Source organism: Globicephala melas, chromosome 8, assembly GCF_963455315.2.
Source record: "Globicephala melas chromosome 8, mGloMel1.2, whole genome shotgun sequence".
In the NCBI taxonomy this organism is placed as follows: domain Eukaryota; kingdom Metazoa; phylum Chordata; class Mammalia; order Artiodactyla; family Delphinidae; genus Globicephala; species Globicephala melas.
In genome coordinates, this window is record NC_083321.1 from 82,053,484 (window position 1) to 82,071,218 (window position 17,735).

At 35.7% G+C, this 17,735-nt stretch overlaps 1 protein-coding gene across 2 annotated transcripts in view; it reads right to left on the minus strand.

Moving 5' to 3' along the window:
- Nucleotides 1–1,455: 1,455 nt before the first annotated feature.
- The window catches only part of KBTBD3 (kelch repeat and BTB domain containing 3), a 58,944-nt gene continuing 42,664 nt past the window's right edge, over nucleotides 1,456–17,735 (minus strand). The window contains exons 2-4 of one of the 2 annotated variants that reach the window (XM_030835959.3): nucleotides 16,993–17,137; nucleotides 13,348–13,592; nucleotides 1,456–9,202 (exon numbers count right to left, since the gene is read on the minus strand). In XM_030835959.3, the coding sequence (XP_030691819.1) occupies nucleotides 7,600–9,202; nucleotides 13,348–13,580 (1,836 nt within the window). In that variant the 5' untranslated portion in view covers nucleotides 13,581–13,592; nucleotides 16,993–17,137 and the 3' untranslated portion in view covers nucleotides 1,456–7,599. The remainder of the gene's footprint in view (nucleotides 9,203–13,347; nucleotides 13,593–16,992; nucleotides 17,138–17,735) is intronic. The other variant, XM_030835964.3, reaches the window with a different exon arrangement.

A 17,735-nucleotide genomic window follows, 5' to 3' on the forward strand; every position in this document is an offset into this window, starting at 1 on the left:
AGCCTCCGGACGCACAGGCTCAGTGGCCATGGCTCACGGGCCTAGCCGTTCCGTGGCATGTGGGATCTTCCCGGACCGGGGCACGAACCTATGTCCCCTGCATCGGTAGGCAGACTCTCAACCACTGCGCCACCAGGGAAGCCCTACAAATAGTTTTTGACAAAACATATTTGTAACATACTGTAACTGCATAAGAGCCTGTAGCACAATATTAACTCTTAGTTACTTAGTGGTTGGAAAGGGGACAAACTGCTAGTTTAAATGGGTTTTGCAACTTATTTTCTGTGAATATGGAGATTAAATTTTGTCATTAAGGGGCTTTTCTCCTGTAGTGGAGAGAAAGGGACAAATTCAGGCAGTTCAGAATTTAGGGAAAGAACTTCAAATGCCAATGCATCAGACCGAGATTATTAACATTTCTGTTTAATTGACTTGAGAGGAAAGCTAGCAAGTGTTAAAATGTTCACCAAGAGAGGAGACTTCTCCTTTGAGGGGAGCATCCCCAACAACCTGGTAACAGGTAAATTCCCTACAATATCCTTACATTTTAAATTAACTTTGTTAAAGGCTTCTGTCTAGGGGGATTAAAGAGAAGGTGATGAGTCAATATTTGATGGCAAAGTAAACTACAGAAATCTGAAGCACATGGAGAATTGGAGGTAATAAAGGTTAAGTCTGGAGCAATAAGGTGGGACCAAGGATTTGCTAAGAGAGCCTAAGAAATTCAGAGAAAGTAACTAGGTTTATGCAAGCATGTGGGATAGGGATAGTTGATTTTTTTAAGGGTTGGGTTTTCAAAGATGAACTCTGTTTCAACCTGAGCAGTAGTCCAGAAGAGGGCTTGGGCTCCAAGTTTGTTTAGTAAATCACAACTCATTGCATAGGAAAACCAGAAACATGATAGCAAGTGGGCCTGTCCAGAAAGAGGAAAAATTATACGAACTGGAATTAAGAGAGCAAACGTCCAACGTAAACATTTTAAAAGTCTTTTTATGGTACGGCTTAGTCTCTCAGACTCTGGACCCCTTCACTAGCTTCCCCCGAGCATTTGGACACATGAGGTAGGAACAAGGCTTATACCCTGGCAGCTGGCTGATTCTTGTGAGGCTGATGTCCAGTGAAGCAGGGTTGGACAGTGCCTGACCCTGTACCTTCAGCTAGCTTCTACTGCTTTCATTTGTGGCTCATGGACATTTAGTCTGTTCTTTGTTAGTTCAGTCAGAACCTCGAGGTCTCTCCCCACCTATGACTCATTTGAGATCTAGCTGTATTCTATTTGTTCAGACCAGGATGTCCACCTTGAAGTCTATGTTGCTGGATATGTCATCATAGCTACAGAGCCCCTTCTGACAGTAACCCGCCACCACCACTACTCTCTCAGGAATTCTGAGACTCATTAGAGCTACTCAGAGCATCTGGGGAAGGGGGTGGCAAGAAAATGAAAGCTTTAGCATCCACCTTTTTCTACCTTTTTTATTTCTAATAACAATAAATACAAACAGAATATATATATTCTTTTCTGAGATACACTTTAATACATTAATAATTATTTTATATAATTGAAATGTTTTACTACATGTTAATATGGTTAACATGGACCTGCAAAAATGCTGATTTTATGTCTCACAGCATATGGCAAAAGCCCATATTCTACTAACAGGAAATGAAGTAAATCACTTAAGTATGCAATGTAAGTAGCTTTGAACAGTCTCCCCAAGTGGGAAAAAAGTCACTAGAGCTATTATGCTCTTGTAGGAGAAATGGGTGTTGCATGTTTACTAATGAAACTTTCAGTCATTGTCTTATCTATTATTGCATTTGGAAGGAAACACAGAATTAAATACTATAATTAAAATTCAGAGAATAATCTCAAGCACTAAAAAATTAAGGAAATAAATTATTTTAAAGTATAATTTCACTTTCAAGAACCAAATATACATATACTATACGACTATACAACCAACTATACATGTTCTCCAAATGAGGGCAATGTGCTGTGTAATGCAATTTCATTCTCAAATAAAAAATACTTCATTATTAACTTTTCCATATACTAACAAAAATTAATATACAACATATACTAACAAAAAGTTGTATAAATTACCTAGCCCAGACTTTGAACATGAGCAAGATATCAAACACTACAAAAAGAATTAACACATACATTAGTAGATAACTAAAGTACAATGTGAAGAATTCTTAAATGTAAAATCCTAATGTAAATTAATTTCTTTTGTACATGAAAATAAATTGCAAAATGTACATTTATATCGAATCCATTCAATAACAATATAACTATAATAAATTTTGCTTCATATATTGGCTTAATAGAATGTTAGTTTATTAAATGCCTTATTATATGCAAGCACTGTGCTAATTGCTAGGTCCAGAAATGATAAATATATGTCCCTATTCCTAAGAGTTTCCAATTAAGTAAGGAAGTCAGACATGTAAAGAAATATTTACACCACAATGTGATACTCAGAGAATGTACTCGGAGTTATTCCAGCAACCTTGTTACCCTTGGAACCAATAGCATAATTTGTTGAGCTAGTTAGATATGACTGAGAGTGTTGTCAAAGTTAATGAGATGAATAAAGCTAACTGACCTATAGAGTTATTTAATAATGGCATTGTTTTATGGAATTATCATGCTCTATCCAACTGAACAATCAGCACAGATGAATCTCCAAACTTAGATTGTTATCATAATGTTTTTTTCATTTGTGAGCAAATTGTTTTTATTCATTTGTGAGCAAATTGTCCCTTCATTAACTACGAAGGATGTGACTGCTTTGGTTTCTATTTTTTGTATACTTTTTAGGGTCTCTTTTAGAAACGCTTTTAAAATTCTGAAAACCATATCCAATGACAAATGATCAAAAGACACTAAAATTTGGCTTTAGAATTCCTCTCTCAGAAAGTATATGTTTGTGATTATGTTGACAGGGGGTAGAAGGAGAGAGATACAGCAAGGCTCTAGCCGATATTGGATTTATAAGAGCTAGAGAACTGGTTAAGGGAATGAGATGATTGCATTATCAAGAGATTCTGCAATGCTGGTTATGCTCAACACACCAAAAAAGCAATAGAGCTAGGATAGATTCTCTGAGGCAACTGTACAAGGTGAAGGCATGTAATCCTGGCCATTGTGGCAAGTTTTAAAGTGTTAAGCATTTGAACAAGAAGGAAAGTGAGGACTTGATTTTAGAGGAATGGAAGACATGCTGTTTCCAATACTTGGAGACAGCAACCTAGGACCAGGGATTGAAAGTTATTACAGGTAGGCAGAGTTGCTTTCAATGGTAGGAAGAACTTTCTAACAGAACTGTTCAAAAATGGAGGTAGTGAGCTCTTTACCCTGAAAGAACTGAATTAGATTTTGAAAAAAAAATCATCTGTCAAGGGTATTTTAGAATTTAGAGGGGCTTTCTATACAAGGTTGGAAACTGTATTAGATTCTAAGGTTATTTTCAAGTTTGAATATGAATCTATGATTTAGAAAAGTTATCTTTTGATTAGTGTGTAATATCATACTGTGATTAAATTCCCTATTTACAGATTAAATTTGATTAAGCATCATAGTGCCATCAAATATAATTTATAAACATATATAGATTTTTAAGATGTAAAGATATTCTTTCAAATCACATAATCTTTAATTAGAATCATTACATTTAGCTATATAGCTCCATTTGCAGTGAAATAAGAACAATTCAGGAGAAATTTAGGTACTGGTCTTTCAGCTTCTATTCACTATAAAACAAATGTGCACTTACAGTAGACAGAAGGAAAAATCCCTATTAGCAGCTCACTATAAATGTCAGCACCCTTTACAGACTTCTTCCTGAGTGACTAAAAAAAAAGAACAAGTTTCCTTCAACAAGAATGCTCCTAAAATGATGTAATTTTAAGATTCATGTCTTATTGAAATCTTGAGTATGCAGAATCATTGAAATCAAGTTACTCAGAATGCCTAAACGCTAAATAAACTGAAGGAGGAAGAAATTAGTCAAGAGTCAGAAAACTATTAAGATCAAAATGTGTAAATAGAATGTAGAAATCTTTGGTTGTATACTCCTGTGTAGGAATTTATTTGGGCTAATCATCTATCTGCCATATGCCACAGTCTTTGATAACTAGTCTTATTCTAAATATGGCTTTACAAAGTGGAGTAAAATTGTTTCTTATGTTGAACAGAAATCTCCTTCCTTATAAATTTCAGCTTTTGTTTTTAGGTTGCTCTCAAGAGCTGCCCATTGGAAGACATTTTTGAGTCTTAACACATTTAATTCTAGACATACGAGTTTCCAAACATTGGATCCAATTAAACTGAGAATGATGATCTAAAAGTAATATCATGTATTCAACAATATGTTTAATCATTACATTTATTGCTTCCAAATCTCAAAAGGTAAACAGATGTCTCCCTCTATACTTGACTCTGATTTTCAAATCATATGCCTTGAGCTAGGTACCCTGTACATGTATTCAATTGCTCTTCTTGGTATCTGGGAAAAATTGAATCATGTTACAGGATGTGGTTGCTCTCAAATAATATTCTAGCTTTCAAGGGTAACATATAATGAATACTGCTGTGATAAAGACCTCTTTCCCTCCCCACACCAGAGTTGAGTGTTATGGGAATGCAGTAAATTTTGATTAGGCAAATATTCTTCATACTGCTTAGTCTCACAGGCAATAGATGAACAAAAGGTGCTCCACATTGTAAATCAAGTTTGAAGATTGCTCTAAAAATGTTCATTAACTTTGATCTCGTATAAATGTTGAATTTAACCTTTTTTATATTAAATAGTGACACATACCTACTTTCAATTTTAGAAGACATTACAATATTGGAAATTTTTTGCATGCATAAGCCAAATGTAGTGGACCCAGACAAATGATAAAGGATTTAGAAATGTTAATTAGAATTTTTCCACAAGAATGAAAGCAATCTGGATAATGAGCATAATTATTTTGTATCTTACACTGCAGCACTGGCTGAAGGATGATAATGAAAGGGAAGCAGACTTTAAAGAAAAAAAAAAAAAAAGACTAAGGGAAGAAGTCATAAAGGGATATTATTTCCTAACCTTACAGACAGGAAAGACGGCTCCTTCTGGGTACTGAGAATAGACTTGAGAGAGCACTGAGATTTGCATGTCAGAAATCCAGAATGGAGGGTAAGGCCAGAATAATATATATGGTTCTTAGTGAAGCTGCAGTGATTGGCAAGATCGGAAAGATATCAATAATACCAGTTCAGTCACTGACAATGTGTGTATGTGATTCGGTTCCTTGAGGATTTTGAACACCCAGAACCATTTTCAACAACCATTTGATAGATCAAATGAAACTGTTACCTTTACCAGATGATGCAAAATTAGAGAGAACAAGATCAATTATTAACAGAGCCAAGCCCAGCACAGATTGCTATGGTGCCAAGGAAAAAGAACAGTAAGTAAAGGAAGAGTTTGGGGTTTTATGACTAGACAGACTACTTTTCTTGCAGTTATAACTGATGAAGAGCACTCAGGTACAGATGTAAAGCGATGGCAATAAGTGAAAGTGATTAACAAGTAACCTGCAGCAATTGTAGAAACTAAAGCAGAAAGCCTTGTGCGTTAGAAAGTGTATTAAATCAAATACAGAGGGAGTCACCTAGGCCTTGATAACAAGCATATTTCTAGTAACATCAGAAATCAATGGCCAATGACAAGAATGGTAGAAATCAAGATAAAATTAATGAAACAAGATCAGGAATGGATTCTATTTTGCTTTAGTTCTCCCTTTCTGGAAATATTTGTTTATATGTGCTTAAGTTAACAATTTAGTCCCCACTGTGTTATGGTCTTTCTCAAATAACTTGTTTCCAGAATGCCACGTAACACGTAAAAGAAAGCCTCCATTGAATTTTCTTTTTTTCTTACACACACAATACACACACAGAGGAAAGGGCAGAGCCAACTAAGGTAGGAAACCACCAATTCTACAGAATACTTTTTATGCAACTGTCATCTGATTACAGACAATCCCTGATTTTGGACTTGCACGATAATTCAGTCTAATATTCTGTTCTATTTTAAAAAATATATTTGAAACTTATGATTGCAAAAATTTATATAGTAAAATAAAAGGACCTTCATTTAAGTATATTTCCACTTCTAAAGAATATGTACAACAGATTAACATTTACTACAGTGTGTGGGAATCTACATTTGATTCCACAGAAATACAACCTGCACATTACCTGAGATATAAGTCAGGTATCTTAAAACCTAAAATACCTATATCTGTAAAACTGATAAAGAAACATATCCTCTTACAAGGCAGAATCATCTTAGCTGAAAACAAGGATGAGTAACACTCTTTCATTGTTTGGGTTAAAGATGATTAAACATCTAACAAGACGCAAGTTTCAAATACTACTATCAATACCAAAAGCCTAGTCATATTTTTAAATTTAGAAAATAATTCACTGTGAATAATTTACTGAAGTAGTAAACATACACAGCACTTTACAGCTGGTATATATCATCACAGAAAACTGATATGGTACTAATTTAAACGCTGAAATTTCTTATTGTAACTCAAATTTGTACATGTAAAAGTTTAAGAAATGCCAACAATAGTGGTCCACTTATCTAGAGGTCAGATTTTCTACATCCTCACTTACATTGGAAACTGGCAATGATACAGAAAAAGTATTTTAGGACTACGATCCCAGAAACCAAGAACTTCACTAAATGGGTTACATGTCAAGATAAACTCAGGTCAGGTATAACTTAGAACTGATTATTTAAATCAAAAATGTTAATTTACTGAGCTTGAGCCAGAAAATAAGGTATAATACTGCTAAAAACTGAAACCAACTAACACTGAAAACTAATAGAATCAGCAAATTTTAAGACATTTCAGTAACTGCCAATGGCATTAGGGCAATACAGCACAGTACATTATGCTCTTAACGAAGAGTCGAATCATGAAAAGAGTTAAACCATGTTTAGTGTACAGTTTAGAAGGCTGGGGAAATACACTGCATTTCAGAAAATGTTCTGACTAAAAAATGGTGAAAGAAAAGAAAGGGCTTAAAAGCAGCTAACCAGTGATCAGAAAAAATAGGAATTCGACAACTCTTATACCTGTAGTAACAAGATAGGATTCTCGACTCTAATTTATTTTTCACTTCATATAATACAGTGTAAATAAATAATTTTTACCTAGAGAGATTTCTCCCATCTTAACTGTACAATTCTGTGAAGTTTGATTTGTTTTTAACTAGTGTTTCATGGATAAAGTACTTTAAAAATCAAAACATCAAAGCCTGAATTTTATTTACATATGAAAATAGTAATATTCTAGACTCTCCAAGATTAAATTAAATACAATATAATTTTTGGTAAAATTTATTTTGTATTTTAAGTTTCTGGGAACTGCTAATTCATATATGGTATACATTCATAGTAATTCTCTCATAGAAGGTGCATTTTATGTTATTAAGCTGTAAAGACGGTTTTACCAATAATTAAGGTTAATAAATTTACTGCAGGTTTCTAAAACTGCAATAGTTTTAGAATATCTAATCACACACTACTTTTAGAAATGATTAGAAAACCATGGGTCCCTGTATTTATTAAACTGAATCACCTGGCAGTAAAATTCAGTTAAGGCTCTTGGCATTGGTGAAACTTCTTCCCACTCAGACCTGCTGCTGTGGTAGACCTGCACTTCATCTGTGATTTCATCTGGTGCATAATCACCACCTAATATATAAATTTTATCTTCAATTCCAACTGCACCTGCGTTGAAGCCTGCACATTCAAAAGACCCTTCACCCTTCCAAACACAAGTATCTGGACAAAAACTATAAACCTTATAAGTGGAAAGGTCACATATATACAGTGTGCAGTTTACTGGGACAGCTTTAATTAGTGTTGCATGAAAAAACTGCCCAAACTCTGCTACTAGTTCAGACCACTGATCAGTTGTAGCATTGTATTTAAAAAAGCAATCAAGTGATGGGTTAAAAGCATCTGTAATCTCTACCTCTGATCCAAGAACATAAATTACATTTTGGCATGCACTTGCTTCAGGATAGTATATGCCCCTGGGTAATGGGCTAACAGATATCCATTCTTTGGAAAGAGGGTTGTAAGATTCAACATCTAAGAGACTTCTAATGTCCTGGGATCCTCTAGTCTTTCCACCTATGACAAATAATCTGTTGAGAGCCATAACTGATGTATGCATGGTTCTTGGTGTTTTCATAGCTGATACCAGGAAAAAATCATTTTTGACCGGACAGTAGCACCAGGTTTGATCAGTGGCATCATGATATGACTCTGCAATATGAAGCCGAACTGTTCTACAACACGGCCCTTTGCAACCGCCTGTCAAGAATATTTTCTCCCCATAACTAGACAGACTAGATCCTGGCAAATCAATCAGGTGTGATTGTGGCAGTATCTTCCATGAATCACTTTTAATATTATAGCAAAATGTATATTGATCTTCTCCATTTTCCTCAGTTTTGTGAACAAATATGTATTTTTCAGTTGTGGATGGTCGAGCATCAGGGAAAAGTCCACCAGAACCTTGCACACACTTAATTGCATCTATGATTATGTCAAAACAGTTTGTGCTTTTGAGTAAACACTCTTCATTGAGTAAACAATCTTGAAGTGTCTCCTCAGATAACTGATATAATCTTACTTTTTTAATCAAATAAGGCAGATGCTTTTGCCTTGATTCTAAGTTATGTTTAGTCCAACTAAGGACAACTTTCAGTACAGTTTCTTCTTCAGGAACATTTAATTCATCTGATTCCAGACATTTTTGCAGTACTCCAAAATTCATCTCTAAGAAATCACTGGATTTAAATAATAAAGAAAAGTGATGTTGTACAAAGTATAAAGCATGATCAAACAAACGGGCAGAACCATAGCTATCTGATATAGATAATAACTGTAAACAATTCACAAGATTAATACTTTTTATTAAAAAGTCACTGCAAGCTTTGGACAAGAAGGAAACTTGAAGAAATGATGACAACTGGAAGAACATTTCCACATTATCATCTGTTATCTTTGTTTTTCCAGTATAGGCATAATCAAGAAATGCTTTTACTGCTTTGGAGGACAAATTAGTAATGGTAACACTTCCACCATCTCTTTCTTTCATGTTTACTTCAAACATAGCCCTGCAAAAATGAAGAACACAGGAGAACAAATAAACAGGAATATTTTATTCCACGATAATTTTCAATATTACCTTAAAGAGGTTTCCTTTACTCTTAGGTTGATGTAAAATACACTTACAAAATATATTTTTAAAGCATCCTAATAAATTAATTTAATATCTATAATAGTTAGAGACCATATGATTTATCTGTAAAATATACGTATTACATAACTCCCATATTGCAAAATATACACATTATAGCTGACCCACAGCAATGGATCCAAAGGCTACAAAAAGATTCAAATTTTGCATCTGATTCGATGTTCTTATATATTATTCATAAAATTAGGGTAAAATCTCTCTAATGGCTGAATTTATTTACTTATGGGTTAATTTAGTATCAACTCTGCAGGTGATAACTAAAATTACTTAAAATATATAAAAGCTTCTGGGTTTAGGATTTAGAAGTCTTTTTCAAAATAATTTTCAATTTGGCAGCAGTGAAATATGTAAAAGATGGAATACAGTGAGATATCAGATGTTTCCAATGACTCTGTCTGTGTGGGGAAATCCACCAAATAAGATAAACTTGAATACATGTCTAAAAACACATTTCATACAGCACTTTAGGAAAAAGGGAATATGATTTTATGAAACTAAACAACAGTGTACCACACCAAACTAAAAAGGCTAAAAATAAGTTTTTTGTAGAAATAGCCACTGAGAGATGGAGACGGGTCTCCAGATCTGAATAATTAGACCAGCTTGAAAGTTCTTCATAATAAGTTCTAATTTATCCCCATCTGGTAAAGCTGATAGACTCTAAGGAAATAGGAAATTTTTTGGCTCAGTTTAAGCAAAAATATAAATTATTCAGAAATATTTAGGCAGGAGACTAAGATATATTTTACATTTGGCTTTGGTAAGATCAATATTGCTGTCCATCCTTATATTAATTTCATATCCAGAGTTATTCATTTTTACACTTTAAACAAACCCATTATGATGGTTTTCAGTAGAACTGCAAATAAAGATAAAGAGGAAAGAGCTACAACAAAGAACTAAAGACTGCCAGTTGAACATTCATTAAGACTAAAGATCATCTGATTTTGGTCCTGGTTTAATACTGGTTTGTATTTGTTCCAGTACTGTCCAGGACACCTTTGTGAGTAGTGCTCAGGCGCCCAAGTACTCTGGGGGAAAACCAAACTTCATTATTAAAGTCTACTATAGAGAGTAGCTAAAGTTACTACAGCACAAGTGTCCAACTGAAAAATATGAGGAGCCTTCCAAATACAGAATACTCCTTAGGAAAAGGATGCTAACGCCCCTTTCTACTAGGAGTATTCAATACTTTTTAACACAATAACGAATAAATAGAGTTACAAAAATTTATACATGTTACACATTATGCAGGATATTTCAATAATGTATATCAACTTAGAAACATTAACCTGTGGTTATAATTAGATTATTAAGATATCTATAGTCAGTTTAGGGTAATAATAAGAGCATGGCCTCTAGAACAGGACTGCCTGGGTGGGTATCTAGCCTATACCACTTATTAACTGTGTGACCTTGGGGAGGTTAACAACTTGATTGTGCTTCAAATTCTTCATCTGAAAATGGGGATACTAGTAGTACCTATTTCACTGAGCTGTGAGAGAAATAACTAAGTTAATTGATGCAAACTATTATTAATATCATTTTAAGAAAAAAAGTTTTCTAAAATTGTATGTATTTCTAATTTACCACCAACTTCCACATTTTCTTTGAGAAAACACAAGTAATATATTTCTATATTTCATCCTACTCATCTTTAAAGTATCCAGTTAACTTCTATCTCAAATTTACCATGTTATCATAAAGTGTTTACACAATACGTGTGATTCCTTTTGAATCTTGTCTCCAGTGACTTTACACTCAATCATAATTTTAATTTTCCAAAAATATTTTAAAGGGCATTTACCATGCACTATGTAATTTTCTATTTTAATTTTATATACCCCAATATTTCTGTGAGTTTATATCTCAATACTCCAGTGAGTTTGATCATAACACAAAATTATGAATTAGTGGCCTTATCATACAAGAGTGTAAATAATGTAGACTTTCTATCTACATTTGTACATATTTTTATGTGAACTATATACTCATTTAGTAAAATACTATATATAATAAAGGATCTAGGTCATTATAAAACTGTCATTTGTTTTACTTCAAAACAGATGCGAATTTTGAAAAACATGTTGTTTTAACAATCATTTTTAAAAATTGAAAGTAGATCCCTAAAAAGCTAGGAGTAGGCTGAACAAAGTACTATGGACAAATATATGTGCAAATACATTTAATTAATAAATAACTTCAACATAAAGAGTAGAGGACTGCCAGTTCAAATGCTTATACGAATTTCTTACTTTGTTAACATGAAAACATTATGGAGAAATAAGACTGTGTGTTCATACCAAATTATTTCCATTTTTTGGCTAGGTTTGGAAATAATAATAATTGCAGCTAACATTAATTGAATGTAGTGGGCACTGACATAATCATTAATATACATTATTTTGGGCTTCCCTGGTGGCGCAGTGGTTGAGAGTCCGCCTGCCGATGCAGGGGACACGGGTTCGTGCCCCGCTCCAGGAGGATCCCACATGCCGCGGAGCGGTTAGGCCCGCGGGCCGTGGCCACTGGGCCTGCGCATCCGGAGCCTGTGCTCCGCAGCGGGAGAGGTCACAACAATGAGAAGCCCGCATACCGCAAAAAATATATATATACACAATATTTCATTCAACACTCATTATGAGTTAGGTCCTATTTTTATTATCTTAAATTTTTACAAATAAGGAAACTGAAGCCTGAAGAGGTTGTGTAACTTACCTAAGGTCACAAGCCTAGTAAGTGGTGGAGCTGGGATTTAGATTTAGGGCATGTGCATTAAGAGGCCAAGTACTTAACCATTATACTGTACAGCTTCCTCTGATGAAGAGGTGATATGAAAGATAAGGGAGCAAGAAAGTTACTTGGAAGAAAAAGTGGATTAGAAGAGAGGTGGGAAGAAACTAGCGGAACCTGAGAGTGGGAGAACATAAGAACAGTTAGGGCCCCAGTAGAGTCTGAAGAAGAATAACTTAGGATACATGAGAGATGAAATGAAAAGAATACATGAAGACATATAGTCTAGTTAGGAAACAGGCTAGTAAAAGTTGTAGCCCCCCTTGTCCCCAGTAAACTGTGATGCAGCAGTGAGCCACTGCTCCCAAATTCAAAGCAGGAAACCCTACAGAAACAGGTGTTTTGTTAAGAGATTTAACCCCTGCTTACTTAGAATAAAAATTGTTTCTAAAACTGAACATAATGCAAAATACTGCAATTAGGATTTGAGTTTATTGCAGTATGACTAGGAGGGCTGAAGGTCAAGATGTCAGCAAGAGAGGTTTGTCTGTCTGATGAATAGGCCTCACAGGTATTACCTTGATACAGTTACCACAGTACTAAGGTCATGACCCTTAATCACTGTTAAGAATCAGAAACCCACTGTCATCACAGTGGATTCTTACAGTGTCATGACTAGGATATTCCTTGTAGGACGATCTACATGGGGAACCAAATTATATTCAGAATTAGAATCAGAAAAAGTTGGGTGCTCTCCAGAAATGGTTCTGGAAGTACTTTTCCCTACTGTAGGACTATCTTGGCTAAAGTGAAGAGAAATTCTCTGCATTAGAGTCCCTCTCTCCTGGACAATCCATGGGATATAATACATGACTGAAATGTATTTTCTTCTCAGACTCCTCATTTTCTTTGAACTTGGCTTCCATTTTTGCTCAATCTGTCCTTTCCTCTTTTCCCAAATTATACAGTGCAGGGATCCCCCAAACAAAACTGACCCCAGATCAAAACAATATTTTTCCAGAACAATTCAAGGGACTAATGTTCCACAGAACTTCCCAATCCTAGCCTGGGAAGACTTGAACTTTAAAAAAGGTACTCTTATATTTTCATATTCAAAAATCATTAGTTAATCTAGGTTCTAATTATTTTTTTTTAAGTATTAAAGATTACTGTTTCATGTTCTGTGGGGGGAAATTGAGTACAGCCGTAAAAAATAACTTAATTAGTGGTATCATAAAATCTGAGGGATAAACAGACAAGGTAAAGTACCTGAAAAAGTCACTGCATGCTGCTAACACACAACGATGACATGGGATTATTTCATCTTTCACGATTATTTTGAAATCATAAAAGACATTTTGTTCTCGAAAATTCTGTAGTATACTTAAGATTTTCTGTCCATGATCTTCTGACACGAGGAAGTTGTTTTTCTTCTCAGATGGAATTCCATTACATGAGCCTTGTTGATTGAAATCATATGAATTATCCATCGCCACTTCCATCTGTTCTTAGAACTGGAATGAAAAAAACAAATCACTGATGTAACAGAGTCCTAATGAAATTTTCAGATCCAAAATTTGCCCTCTTAGTGTCAATCACAAAAAAATGCTCACTAAGAACAATCATAATAGTAAATTGTGTCCTAAACACTTGTTTTCCTGACATTTAGCAATAAATTCCTTTTAAATTTTTATAAATATTGAGCTCACTGGAATAAAAAGTACATTATTAAGGGATAAAGTTCAAGGCTATATAACTGTGTTAAATAGCACAATTTATAAGTTGTATAAATAACTTATATAGGATCTGAGTATATGACTAGTCTGTTATATGTAAGAGGTATTGCTTATATAGCAGGTATCATTTGAATATTTACCCAACACATCCCTCTCCCTCCCATCCATTTTCTTCTGGTAGCAAAGTAGAGATTAAAATGTTAATATTGAAGCATAGGTATTTGTCTTCTGGGATTAGACTTTTAAAAGACAATTGATCGGGGCTTCCCTGGTGGCGCAGTGGTTGACAGTCTGCCTGCAAATGCAGGGGACGCGGGCTCATGTCCCGGTCTGGGAAGATCCCACATGCCGTGGAGCGGCTAGGGCCGTGAGCCATGGCCGCTGAGCCTGCGCGTCCGGAGCCTGTGCTCTGCAACGGGAGAGGCCACAACAGTGAGAAGCCCGCATACCGCAAAAAAAAAAAAAAAAAAAAAAAGACAACTGATTGAAAAAGATCAGGGTATTAGATTGTATTAACTGGTTATGGCCTTTACTAAGGAAGTAAAAGGCAAACATTGGTCCAACTTGGCCTATCTGAAAGCAGGAAAGCCTTTTAAATATGAGGTCAAAAAGCCAAGATACTTGAAGGCCAGATAACTGTGACTTTCCCAAACTGCTAATTTAGTTCTAAGCATAAAAGTTTATACCACAAAAAGCAAGAAAGTAGAAAACAGAAAGAAAAGAAGATTGGGATCTAGGGGAGCCAGAAAAATAGGAAGCCTTGATTCCTTAGCATACTTCTGTTCTGGTTATTTATTGCCTTGCAAATCACCCCAAAACTGAGTGGCTTAAGACAACAATTTATTATCTCTCATGGTTCTGCAGGTTTAGATGGAACTTCTTGCTTGTGAGTTTTCATTGAGTCAGGTGGCAGCTCTGGCTGAAGTCACCTGAAGGCCTGATTGGGTTAGAGGTCCAATACAGTTTCTTCATTCACATTTCCTTCAAATGGGATGGATGGCTAGAACAGATAGGGCTTTCTCTCCCTCTCTTGATATACTCTCTCCATGTGACTAGCTTAATACTTCCTCATAGCATGGCAGTCTCAGGGTAGTTGGACTTTTTACATGGTGGCTGTGTTCTCCCAGAGGAGGTGTTTCAAGCCCAGGTGGAAGCCAGATACTGGAGAAGTAGTCTGAATGGTCCTGCAGCATCAGTCAAAGCTTCATTCTAGGACTGAGACAATCTACCACTGTGTTGTCCAAAATAGTAACTGCGAATGAGATATCATCTCACACCAGTCAGAATGGCCATCATCAAAAAATCTAGAAACAATAAATGCTGGAGAGGGTGTGGAGAAAAGGGAACCCTCTTACACTGTTGGTGGGAATGTAAATTGATACAGTCACTGTGGAGAACAGTATGGAGGTTCCTTAAAAAACTACAAATAGAACTACCATATGACCCAGCAATCCCACTACTGGGCATATACCCTGAGAAAAACATAATTCAAAAAGAGTCATGTACCAAAATGTTCATTGCAGCTCTTTTTACAATAGCCCAGAGATGGAAACAACCTAAGTGTCCATCATCGGATGAATGGATAAAGAAGATGTGGCACATATATACAATAGAATATTACTCAGCCATAAAAAGAAACGAAATTGAGCTATTTGTAATGAGGTGGATAGACCTAGAGTCTGTCATACAGAGTGAAGTAAGTCAGAAAGAGAGAGAAAAATACCGTATGCTAACACATATATATGGAATTTAAGGAAAAAAATGTCATGAAAAACCTAGGAGTGAAACAGGAATAAAGACACAGACTTACTAGAGAATGGACTTGAGGCTATGGAGAGGGGGAAGGGTAAATGGTGACAAAGCGAGAGAGAGGCATGGACATATATACACTACCAAACGTTAAGGTAGATAGCTAGTGGGAAGCAGCCGCATAGCACAGGGATATTGGCTCGGTGCTTTGTGACAGCCTGGAGGGGTGGGATAGGGAGGGTGGGAGGGAGGGAGACGCAAGCGGGAAGAGATATGGGAACATATATAAAAAAACAAAACAAAACAAAACAAAAAAACAAAATAGTAACTGTGAGCCATGTATACCTATTTACATTTAAATTACTTAAAATTAAATAAAAATTAGAAATTTAGTTCCTTGGTTGGTCTAGCCATATTTTAAGCGGTCAGTAGCCATATGTAATATGATGGTTACTTTTATGTGTCAACTTGCTGGGCCACAGGGTACCCAGACACTTGGCTAAACATTATTTCTAGGTGTGTCTGTGATGGTTTTTTTGGATGAGCTTAACATTTGAATCAGTAGACTGAGGAAAGCAGATTGTTTTCCTTAATGTGAGTGGGACTCATTGAATCCACTGAAGGCCTGAATAGAACAAAAGGCCCAGTAAGATAGAATTCTTTCTCTCTGCCACTGTCTTTGAGATGGAATATCAGACTTCTGCCTTTGGACTAAAATTTGGATTGCAACTTTATTATTGGCTTTCCTGGACCAGTTTTCCGACTGCGGATCTTAGGACTGCTTAGCTTCCATAATAACATAAGCCAACTCCACACAGTAAATCAATCTCCCTATCTATCTATCTATCTATCTATCTATCTATCTATCTATCTATCTATCTCTCCTTCCAATTGGCTCTGTTTCTCTGGAGAATGCTAATACATGTGGCTAATGGCTATTATATTGTATACCACAAACATAGAATATTTTCATTATCACAGAAAGTTACTGACTAGCTGATGTACTATATGAAGAATAATGTGCCTGTATAAGAGTGTGTGCATGCACACGCAGGGGCCATTAATAGGATGTAATTCACAGTAGTATTGGAAAAATAAGTTACCTGCAGTAATTTTGTGAGCAGTGTTCTGAGTAACTGTAAGTAAACAGACATATTAAGAATGAGAGTGGGTGTCGTGGAGGGAAAAAAGGTAATGAGAGGCTTGGGAGCATTTGTGAAGAAAAGTAAGGCAGAAAACAGTTGTATTAGAGTTCTTTAGAGAAACAGAACCAATGAACCAGTACGCTATATATTTGGCTATAAGCCTATTTGTTATATATATAACTACTGGTATATGTGTGATGTGTGTGTGGTGTGTGTGTATGTATGTATATGTGTGCATATATAAATATATTATATATGTATATACATATAAATAATTGGCTCACAAAATTATGGAGGTCCCAAGATACGTGGCTGGCAAGTCAAAGACTCAGAACAACCAACGATGTAGTTTCAGTCTGAATCCAAAGGCCTGAGAACCAGGACAGCTGATGGTATAAGTTCTAGTCTGAAAGCTGGCAGGCTGGAGACCTAGGAAGAGATGATTTTTCAGTTCCAGTCCAAAGGCAGGAAATGATAATGTTCCAGCTCCAGCAGTCAGGTAGGTGAAGTTTCTTCTTACTCAGCCTTTTTGTTCTCTTCAGGTCTTCAATTGATTGGATAAGACCCACCCACATTAGAGTGGGCAATAATTTACTCAGTCTATCTACTCAAATGTTAATCTCATCCAGAAACAGCCTCACAGACACACCCAGAAAAATGTTTGACCAAATGTCTGGGCACCCTGTGGCCTAGTCATCACAACAGTGCAAATCTTACGTAAGAATGTTAATAACATCTGATCTAGGATGAAAAGAATATTCTAAGTTAGAGTGGGGTACAAAGATAATCATCACAACAGTGCAAATCTTTACTTAAGAATGTTGAGGGAATTCCCTGGTGCTCCAGTGGTTAGGACTCTGTACTTTCACTGCTGGGGCCTGGGTTTGATTCCTGGTAGGGGAACTAAGATCCTGCAAGATGTGTGGCACGGCCAAACAAAACAACAACAACAACAACAAAAGAATGTTGATAACATCTGACCTAGGATGAAAAGGAATATCCCAGTAATTCCTCACCTCACAAGGCA